General features: G+C 39.2%; 1 protein-coding gene across 1 annotated transcript; it reads left to right on the top strand.

Annotated features, from left to right (window-relative positions):
• The first annotated feature begins 1,690 nt into the window (after positions 1–1,690).
• On the top strand, positions 1,691–3,572 carry LOC140942691 (mRNA decay activator protein ZFP36L1-like). Its single transcript, XM_073391653.1, has 2 exons — positions 1,691–1,849; positions 2,015–3,572. The coding sequence occupies exons 1-2, from the start codon at positions 1,796–1,798 to the stop codon at positions 2,858–2,860; spliced, it is 900 nt and encodes a 299-aa protein (XP_073247754.1). The 5' UTR covers positions 1,691–1,795; the 3' UTR covers positions 2,861–3,572.
• The last annotated feature ends 7,967 nt before the right edge of the window (positions 3,573–11,539 follow it).

Here is an 11,539-nt window from a genome sequence, read left to right as displayed (position 1 = left end):
TTTATAAACTTGTTACAAGAACGTTTCATGTTCTCCCACATACATAACATTTCCATCTGTTTTGGTTGGGTCAAGTAACTCGGGGAGGACCTCTAGCAAGGGGTCGGGAGTTTTCTCCACATAGCTGGCCAGTCGTCTATCGCTTGTGCACCTGATACATTGTTGCGCATTTTAATTTATGTATTTTGAAGTTTCAAATTTTTTTACAGCATATTTTCCATTCATAGCCAGCCCCCGCCACAACGGCGCAATATCCGACAATATTCTATTCTGCACTTCCTACATTAACAAGATATCACCTATTTCGGTCCCTAATGTTTTGTTTCTGTCAGTTATTTTTCCTTGCGGTATCTCTGTTTTGTCTGTTTCGGTAATAAAAGTTAGAATGTGAGTGAAGTTGAAATCGAATGAACCGTAACGCTGCTTGACGCCAAACAGTAAACAGCCGTCAAATCTTCTGCGTCTTTCGTGCGGCAGGACCCAAATCACATTAAGTTTTTCCGGAGATCGTATTTCACCTTGAAGAGCATCGTTTCTTGGAATTAAAGCCAATATTCAACATGAAAAGGACAACAGCATCGGAGTGATCAAGCGTAGAAATTCGGAAAGGAAGGGCTTTTAAAATTCACTATGATTATGTGGCGAGACAGAATTCTGTAACAGTCAGTGAATAAAAACAGAAGACAGATCTCGGAGCATTGTGTGAGTGTTTGTCACCTCTGAGACTAATACTGACACTGTTTTGAGACATTCTCTTCCCTCTGATTGGTTTAAGTCGATTTAATCGCTCTTTTAATTTGTTTTGAGCTGCTGATTTGACACCACACAATCAACTTTCACGGCTATTTTAAGTCGCTGCAGGGTTAAATTTCCATGGCATTCAAATGACGAGAAAGACAAAAAATTCAAAGAACGATAAATTTGAGAAACAGAGCATGAAAGAAAAGTGTCTTTGTTCGAGGTGTTTCGAAGGTTTTTAACTTTTAAGAAGACACGAAAGTTATTTGTGCTTGTAAAGGGTGGAAGCAGTGTTTAAAATGGGTTGTGTTTGTTTTTATTAAAGCCCTGACAGCTCCACTTAGTTTCTGTCTGCATTTGGATTCTAAGATCAGATGTCAAAGTACAGATCATCGCTCGCTTTGGAAAACGACGGTTTATATCTTCCGCTCCGCTCCAGCGCAAAAAATTATCGCGTGAAAGAGACCAATACAATACGATGTTAATTTCAACGCACCTTTGATCACGAAATCTACAATTTACATTTCTGTGCATGATCCCTAGAAAGATTCGTTGCAGACGACTGTTTGTTTCACTTTCTATAAATGTGTATTTTGATTGACGTTCTCACTGTAAGAGCCAATCAATGATCATGTTGAGAATGATGACGCAAATAGAGCATTTATTGGCCTCGGTAAACAAAAGAGCAAGGGTAGGATGTCTCTTTCGTCCGTTCACATCCCTAGTTTATTTAGCTCACTGTGCATTTTGCTTTCGGTGAAATATGCAAAATGCAAGACTATACCGCGAAAATTGGTTCGATTTTCTGTTCAGAAACTGCGCCTGTCCATTTCACGCCTGCCAACGTGTCTCAGGTAAAAAACCCTTCCCCCACCACGTGGTCTATGATAATTATGTTGCCATAGAAATCATTATCTTTTTGACACAAAGTTGACACACCTCTCACGTTTGCATTTTATATTCGTGTGTTATTACAGTGCAGCAAATCGGTGGAAAGCAAAAAGGCAATCGGAGTTTCGGGAACCCGTAGTTCATTTAGACTCCTCACACGGAAAACATGTCCACAGCGCTGGTGTCGGCGTTTTATGATGTAAACGACGTTCTTTATAAGGTAAGTTTCTATCGTGTCACTTTCTTTAGCGCGAAAACAATCGCGTCTATTCATTGCGCGATGTCTCTAAAGTAGAGTTCTTTGTGCGAGGTGATTAAGACCAATTTTGGATTCTCTTTGGCGCTATGATCTCACGTAAACATGTTAATCGTTTCTTGCTTTCAGAACAACAAAAACCTTGGCTTGGCCTTTGAACAGAGACAGAGGAGCGAGCGAAAACCCCTTCCTATCGGCCAACCAAGGCGACACTCTTCAGTTACAAGTTCTCGCTCGTCGCCGAATTTGATCACGCTCACTGGTTCTCCAGGCAAACGAGAGCGCTCATTGAGTTTAAGTGCCGAAGAAGAGCGTAGGCGATCGAGCTCAAACTCAAGTCGCTACAAGACAGAACTTTGCCGTCCTTTTGAGGAAAACGGAACCTGCAAATACGGCGATAAATGCCAATTCGCACACGGCGTTCATGAACTGCGCTCGCTTAGCCGCCATCCAAAGTACAAGACCGAGTTGTGCCGAACTTTTCACACCATCGGATTCTGTCCATATGGACCGAGATGCCATTTTATTCACAACGCTGAGGAAAGAAGAGCCGCCCAAATGGCGATTAGTGGTTCCAGAATATCGCCTCCTTCGCCACTGATCGGTCCACCTTCTCCGCCGCTCACCGAACCAAGTTCGCCATTGCCAAGCTCACTAACCCCTCCTTCTCCTTCACCACTGTCATTCTACAACGACGATAGCCCGTTGGGAAGTCCCATAAATAGTCCTCTTCCAATACCTTCGCCGTCTTCTAATAATGTCTTCACTTTTCCAACTCAAGCTCAGGATTTTTCTCCTATTCTTTCCCCGACCATGGGCAGTCCACCTGGTGTATTTTCTCCAGGATTAGAATTAAACGAAGAGGATGAATTGGATGAAGACGAAAACCTGCCCCCAACTCCGCCGGATTCTTACGACGCACTGGCAAGCCGAAGGCGCCTTCCCGTGTTCAATAGGATCTCAGTTCCCGAATGAATTTGTAAAAAATTACGTCGCTACTTTAACGTTTATACACAAGATTTGTAATTAAGCTTTATAAGGACTGATCGAGTCAACAAAACGCTGGAAAATCAGTTGTTATTTCACATCAAATAGGGCACACAAGAATATATATATATATATAATTAACCATATTTTTATGATCGGGACTAAGCACAGATTTATATGCATTGAGCAGTTTCTATAGGTCCTAGAGCTATTTATCAAACGAAACAAAAGAGAAAATTATCGACGGAATTGTTGCTAGTGTTAAAACACGACATTCCTAAGTGTAAGTTTTTTTCGTACACGTTTTATATTTGGTCAATAATTACCCACTGTATATTGTAAAGCTGTGAATAATGGAAGCTAAAATTATATGGTCGTTTTTTTCAACATCTACCTCCCTCAATTCCTATCTATTTAATATATTATTTATTTAACTTATAATACCAAGCGATAAGTGCTATTTTGTTACCGAATTTCGAATCAAATCCATAATTTTTGTTACAGTTAGGTAGAAGAGAGTTAATTCGTTAATATATCTCATATTTACTTGAACGTAATTTAAACGTAGATAATTTATATTCGACTTTATAGGTTGGGAGTGTTGTTCGCACTGATTTTAAGAAAAAAGAAAACAAGTTTGTGAAGATAGGAACGGTGTTTTGGAAAGCAAGTTAATAAAGGTTCCTCTAAATTTTGTAAATCACTGTGTGATCAATTGGTTGTGTGGGGTTGTTTCGAAAAAAAAAGGGGGCGTTCTGCTCATGATGTGAAGTATAGAAAACACTTTCCTTGTGTGCAATAACAACAGCAATGGATTTGGCGACAATGATGCCAGGCTCGCTTTTCCAAGATAAATCATTTGAAAGTTTCGGTTTACAAATTTTGCATGCGTGAAGCCCTCTGTTGATTTCATGCCAACAGTGGGGTTCCGAAAGCCCGATATCAAGTGATACTCTGGGCGCTCGGCCAATCGTGTGGCGGCTGGCTTTTCTTAGCCTCAGGGGTTTCGCTTGAAATTCGAGAGGTTTCTAAGCAAAAAACGCTTATCGGTTATAGCAGGTCGAACTGCTGACAGACAACGAAATAACTTCGGCTCCATACAAGGGGCAGGCAGAAATTGAGGTTTTTGTTTTATCCTTCGCGTTTCATTTGTTGTTATAAAGTAAGCTATGCAGCACTTCCGTCGCCATTGATTAGACACCTCGTTTTCGCTTGTAGATTAGGTGGTGTATTGCCGCAAACTACCCGCAAATAATAAATCACAGGAAGAAACGATTTGCCTGAATGCGTGCAGGTAGTTTGTCAGCAAAACAGCCGCTCTGAAGCCGTGCGTAAACCGCTGTTCTAGACTCCACTGATTTCGCAAACTTCTAACGTCATCTTTGCACCTCTCGGTGATTCCTTCACATGACATGGGTAAACCATTTGAAACCTGACCTGGCTTGCAATATTGGATTTCACAAAGATTGGAAAGTTTCACAGAGAATAGAAATAAAAGCAATTTACATAAATCGCCGTCAAAGGAAATTTTCAAAACAACTTTTGAAACTAGCTTAAGGCAAAATTCTCTCAATTATAAAAAAATCTGCATAAAATGAAAAAGGGGTCATTTAATTCGTTCAACTGTTTGTCCTTCACGTTACGGTGGCTAAGTTTTGTTATTGTTACTAAAAATACATTTATTTTCCACATTTCGCTTCTTTTAAAGTGCATTTAAGTACCAACGTTACAAAACTATTGTGGAAGTATTTTACCTTCGCAACAAATGTAGGAACTTCAATTCAATTTCCTTTGAAAAGCTTGCGGAAGCACGATTTTGCGGAGGAATATACTGTCTCATTTCCGGTTTATTACGACTGTGGTTTTCCGGTCTGTGAGTTGTCACGTAGCCAAGGCATACAGAATTATTTCTGATAGGAATTATAAAACTGATTTACATAGACGTATATTTACTTTGTTTATTACAAAAAACACACAATCGCGCTTTTAAAGGATCTTTCGACGTTACATATATTGCTTTGTCTAATGATGGAAAGGAAGAGAAATCACTGAAAACGCGAAAACACGCGCGCGGAAAATGGTATGATGATGTCAAAAGACTTTCTTAAACAAAGACTTATTTGAATTTCAAACACTTTTAAACTCTCAAAAGGTCCTGACTCCAATATTGTAGTGGTTTTGCTTGTTACCCGTGTCTTTTCATAGTTTTAAAAACCGTTTACTTTTTTTGTTCTTTCAAAACAACTGTGGAAGCCCATTTGTTTTGCACTTTACAATACTTCTTTAGAAAAGAACTTTCATATTTGTTTCGCGCTGATATCTCGTGAAGCTGTTCATGCATGTTTATTATTTTCTTGGATATTTAAGAGGGAGGAAAGAAAGTGTCTAGACACCCGTTACCGGTTCAGTTGAATTTTGAGTAATTTTAATATGAGTCAAAACTGAACTCTTTTATGGGTTTGCAAATTTTTTTCCTGAGGATTACTTGAAGTCAGGAAAGGCTTCGAACTTATCTAATGCTCATTTAGTATTGGATGCACGAAACCAAGAAGGTCTAGAGAGCTAAATATAAACCTGAAGTCATTAATCGGAAGGTTTTTAACAAGCAGCGATCCGGCACAAAAGCATGCGAGTGGTATTTTCAGTCTTAAGGGACTGAGAGGCTAAAAGCGGTGGTTGGGCAGTGGGGGCGAGGGAAACTACTAGAGTGCGCAAATCACCACTCAACTTGTACTATCCCTGATGATACGAATTTTAAGGTTGAAACTGAGTTAAGCTAGTAGAAAACAGCACAGGGATTTTTAAATCTTATCAAGTTTCTATTTTGAATGCGGATCGAACCACGATTTTGGGCAGAAAAACTCAGGCCCTTACTTCGTTTTCTTGGACTTCTTGTTACCGGATCAGGTTGGATCTCTTCTGTCGAAAGATGCCCGTACCAAACGTTACTGCCGTGAATGTATTAATAAAGTATTACAATTACAAAACTCCCACTACGGAAGAAGAGTACTTAAAACATTAAATTATGCTTAACGTGAAAATATTTGGATGTTGTCCTTCAGTGTGGCACTTGCCCGAAAGAAAAATATTGGCCTAAATTAAAACGCGTTCTTTTGCCGTAGTGCCATTGCTATTAGAAATGCTTCCTTAGTGATACACCTACTTACGTTAGCAAAGAGGACCAATCGTTTTATGGCTTTAAGGGGTGTGTCCAGATCTGAGTAAAGATTGGACTTATTCCCTCCTAGTACCGCAATACATACATTTCAAATCAAGGAATTTAGCCGATTACTACTAATAGCAATTTGCCAAAGTAATAACTGGTGGAGGGCGTGCTGGGGACCAGGACGGCTGACAAGCTAAGGGTGGACAATGAGAAAGACTGAGGTTATTTTTACGGTTGTCTGGATTAATCAGCATTCTGCCATTTGTCTTCTTTTGAGTTGATTCGACGATTGTGATCCCGTGATTTACGTGAGAGAGATTCGGTTGCAGTTCGTTGCTGTTTGTCCAAGTGGTCCTTGAATTATCGCGAGAGAGGAGATATGATTGTCGTCAGAGGTTTTAATACTCAGACAAATGGTTAAAGCTCTGTCCGTGATTAGGTCTCGGAAAATCGTCATAGGCTTATTTTAAAACCAACTGATATAACACTGGGGTTTGCTTCAGTTCCGTCAGAGATCTTTTCTTCTTCTAAGGCAAAATTCATTTGAAGTCTGATTGTTTTTCGCAAGGAGGGTTTTTGATCGCATAACAAACTTTATAACCAAGAAAGGCCTCAGTAGACAGTAGTAGACAATTTTTAATTTTCTACGTACATAGTGATAGGAAACTGAGTACCGCCTCTAAATTGGTAGCTATTTTGCATTTATTCCACACTTTAACGAGCCATTCATCAAGTTGAGAGATTGGGATTAAAATCATGGCTGAAAATTAGCCAATATTGTGAAAAGACCCTCTCTAAAGTCACGTAAATTACTTGATTAGGTGCTTACTCAACCCAACCCTAACGTCTTGTTTATTCTTCAGATTAAAAAAGTGGTTTAATGGCAGTTTAGTGATTTACCCCGAACCGATTATTTTAGCTGGTTGGTTCACGAAAATTGGCCTTCAACCTTCCAGATGTACCTGGGAGGTCCTTAATTAGCTGAACAGTATAACAAACGCATGCATGAAAAAAATAGGCGCGAAATAAAGCAAGGTGTGTGAAGAAAAGAGACATTTGGACCCCGCTCTTTTTTTGCACCTACATACAATTCACGCCGTACGTAGCTAGACTGGCTGGTCCTTCCACTTTTGTAGCAAGTTCAGACAACACTTCCGTTTGAAATAAAATATCTGGCCTCTGTCCCTTGATCCTTGATCATCTGAAGAGCTGAGATAAAGTGGCGGGAAGCAATTAAAAAACTTATAGCAGAAAGTGTTAATTTTTTTTTTTAATACACTGTCAGTTCTTGATTCCGCCTTTTCAAAACAGCTGACACTCTGTCAAGTATAGCTGTTTCTTTAGTTCCATTTTGTTAGTCCCTGATTTGCCACAAGCTTCTTTGTAACATAAGGTCCATAAGGGTCGTGTTACCAAGAACTTTAAATGCCGTTACTTAACCAACTGAAACACCAAGTGGATTGTACCGGTTAAACTGGATACCTAACCGGTTACGGCCGAAAGGATAAAAATATCGTCGAAACGTATATAACAATGTTATTAAAGTACACGATAAACATTACCGCCAATTATCTGGAAAGGAAACACAATCCTATTAAAATCCGCTATAAAAATACTTTTTCGGCTTTTTGTCAAGGTTATCTAGATATGTTTGTTTTTGTTTTTTTTCTCAGTGTAAGTGTGCTTTAATGATTCGATGGTATCGCCCAGTTTCGTGAATTCAACGCATGAAAAAATATCCTTTATTGGAGACGAAGGGAAAAGGAAAAAACTTAGAGTTTACACCTCGTCTATCTGTGTGGGAGGCCAAATCTACTAAAGTTTTAAATTGTTGCAAAATTGTTAGTCTCTATTGCGAAACTTAAAGAGCCAATTGCAAGTTCAAAGACGAAACCATAAAGAGCGACCCTTAAATTGAAACCTCCTTTTATTCATTCATTTATTTATTTATTGCAATAAATAGCCTAATACAGTGTAAAGAATAAGAAAAAAAAATACCAGCAGTAATATCATTTTACGCTGTTTGTTTTCCAGTATTTTGCAAAATGAAATTTGGAATATTTCTTGAATTTTAAGATTGAGGAATCTTGAGACCAAAGGGTCAATACATAAACAAGCAAACAGAGCTATTTTGAGGTTATGGTAAATTTAATTTTCTGCCTGCTGCGCTTTGAAGAAAATAAAACGGATTACTTGTTTGTTAGTGAGTTAACATTGCGTTTGTATTGTACGAAGGTCCTGTTTCGATTGTTTTGTTTTTAAAAATGCTGCTTAGATAACCTGCCTAAATCTTGCAAGCACTTCCTTTAATGATTTCGTCCGAAAGAGTTTCCTGAGAAGGATTAACTTTCATTGTTTTCCACAACTGATAATTAATATGCGCACAAGTTTGCGCGGAAATCATTAAACTTCTTATTTCTTTGCGTCAGACGAGTCCTATATCCTGTATCAGACTGAAGAGAATCCCTTCCTCGATCAAAAAATTTTTTTCCAGGTTATCTTCATCACTGGTTTCTCGGACAGCTGGATTTTCTTCTGTTTCCTCACCTGAATACACAATTTTGTGTTAAAACCAAATATAGCAGTGCATATCCCGACTTGATTAATGAGCTGGGATAACTTTTGCTTACGAAGGATAAAACATGTAGCTCTGCTAAATTGAGCGAGTTCTGAGACATGCTTGAAAGATATTTCTGATATAGTCCATGTTGTGAATCTTGCACTTATCACTCCATTTGGGGAAAATTTGTCAGTTTTGACAAACAGTATCTTGTGAGACGTGTAGATCCTTTAAAACCTTTGATAAGGACAATTCTTGCAATAAAGCATTTTTGTGTTTTTGTGAGAGCTAAAAGTGTCGCTGTTCGAATTCGTTCCATTTGGACGAGTTTCAGCTATTTACAAGCTTGTAGGTGTGCCAAAACATAGACAAATGGGAGCCTTAGAGGGCACAATTGATATGAGAGGTCAGTCGTCTTGAAAAGAAGGTTTGTTTTGCCTAGACAGAGATCGTTTTCTGTTACAAAACAGGGAAATAGATGCCTTCATTGCGCAACCGTTCGTAACAAATACGCTTCGGTTTTGTGAGTAATGTTTATTGTTAGCTGAGGAAATAGGCTCAAAGTCCTTTTTCCTGTGAACAAAGTTGAAAGGATGGGCTTCAGAACTGAAGAAAAAGCCTGAAAATTTTCAGGTGATTTTAAGGTTACCATGGTGTTTTCAAGTTTGAAATGGAAGAGGAAACAAATAGCCTTACGGCATTACAGCTCACAGTATCAGTTGATTTTAGTAAACTATTCAAATATCACTTTAATGAGCATATTATCTATTCAAGCTATGCTAAATATTAATATTGTGGCCAATGTTTTGAAGTGCCCTTTGAATTTGTGAACAACGGGAAGGAAATTTGAATACACAGTGTTAAGCCTATTTCACCGCACAAAGGCACTGATTTAAAAAATTAGTGACAGGCCAGGACGTGACTTCTTCTAGATATATATCTGATATATTAAAAACACAGCACAAATTGCATTTCTTAATTCTTAAGACTTCCTTTAAATCCTTGGAAATCCTAAACAAAAATATTCGGAGACGGATTATTTAGCCTTGATGATGACCACAAGCTCAAAGATAAACGGCTGGAAAGTCAAGAATAGAGAGTAAACCTTTTTGACCGAGTCTTGCTCACGTGCCACGTTTCTTCTAATTCTTTGCTTTGATGATGTAGGTTATTTGCGCTAGCTTCCGGATTGATTTTCAAAGTCAAGAAACCCATCGATAAATGAAATTTCATGAAAGGTGAGACTTAAGTATGTCGCCTTAAATCCACCCCGTATGATGAAATCAATTTTCCATTTCTTCCAAACAGGCATTGAAGCGAACGCCAAACTGAAGGAATAGAGAAGAAGGGAGGGGAGACAAGAAAACGAAAACTACGCAGGCATCCCCTGTTGGGCAACCAAGCTATTTTCGTCCGCTGAAAGGCCCTGGAATGCGCTGTTGTCCGAAATAGTTTGACCTTAAAAGTTACAATATTACATTACTAAAGGCAAGTCTTGGCGTAAACTTGTTTCAAATTGTTTCAATCGTGGAGCCCCGTGCCGCATCCATTTGCTTCTTTCGTCTCAAATTTGTGAGATTATGGGAGTCGAAGAAATTTTGACGGTCAGCAGTGATATTACCCTCTCGTAAGAAAACTGAAAGAGTGTTTTCAACTGTCTATTCTACCGTTTCCTTTTCAGGTGATTGATGACAATGTGGAAGCAAACCTGTTTCCTTCTGTTGACCTCCCTAAAAACCTCAAGTGTGCATAAACGCATAGACAGGCAGAGTGCCTTGCCCTACTTGTAATACAATATCCATACGTCATCAAGTTACGACGTCATAGCTAATCTCATACGTGCTCGTAGGCACAGGATTTCTTTCGCTTTCATGACTAATAATAATAATAATAACAATAATAATAACAATAATAATACTAACTATTTATGATTCTTAGAGGAAACTGTGCTATCGCCGTTATCAGTCAAAATCTGCAAAATTGCTATCCTGAGGTATCACTCGAGCATCCGTTCAGATCGGAAACTTGGTATCTCTCATCAGCTGAAAGTTGAATGTTTGCCATAATTCTTGGGTGGTACAATAGATAGGTTAATCCCAGAGTTATCCCCACCCTTGAATTGTCATTCCAGATGGCAGTCATCCTGTGAGCGTTCTCCCTTTCGATGGAAAGGTCACTGCTCACAGGGTACCCAGGTACATGACAGATTTTGCCAAAGTAATGTTACGTGACGCGAGAGAGTCACAACCCGTAGAGCAATCAAGTCAATTGGGCGCTGGCCATGCATGACGTCCTAACGGTGAGCTCATGACGTCCTAAGCTAAGTACATGATTAACGGTGTTGTATTGCAGAAGTGGGCCGCGCCAAAATTTGCAACGTAAATGGACTTTCTGTTGAAGGCCCTTGGAATTGGAGGGTGAACCGTTTGGTGTTCTCTGCACTGTATATGGGCAAGGCAGATTTAAGGAGAAAGGCCAGAACTGGTTACCATGGGTACCGGCTTATGGGCCCTTGGTACTGGACGTTTTCATTTTTATGTGAGCCGCCGGCAGACAGATCTTTTAAGTTTTCCCCACTTCTGCCTGGTTGGGGTGGGGGGAACTCCCGTATATAAACTATATGGATACGTGCTCTGGGATAAGGTATGGTTTTCGAGTTGCTCATTCCTCAACCAAATATATTCACGAACGATGGGGAGATTTAATAGGAAGCGCTTGGCAGGATTACTAGTATATGCAATGCAAGCAAAAACGTAAAGTCACGTACCGCAAGTCACGTAAAAGTATGATTTGACACCTTTTAGCTCAAGATACTACATGACCAGTACCTTAGAGGGTACCTCTACGGCTTTTTACTCATTGGAATTACAGCCTTTCCACGTCAGGCCTTGTTCGTTAAAAACAATGTTCAAGAGCATTGTGCAGCCTATTTTACATTCAA

The sequence above is a fragment of the Porites lutea genome, chromosome 7 (assembly GCF_958299795.1).
Source record: "Porites lutea chromosome 7, jaPorLute2.1, whole genome shotgun sequence".
Classification (NCBI taxonomy): domain Eukaryota; kingdom Metazoa; phylum Cnidaria; class Anthozoa; order Scleractinia; family Poritidae; genus Porites; species Porites lutea.
Note: the sequence above shows the minus strand (reverse complement) of the source record. Positions and strands in the feature narration are given on the sequence as shown.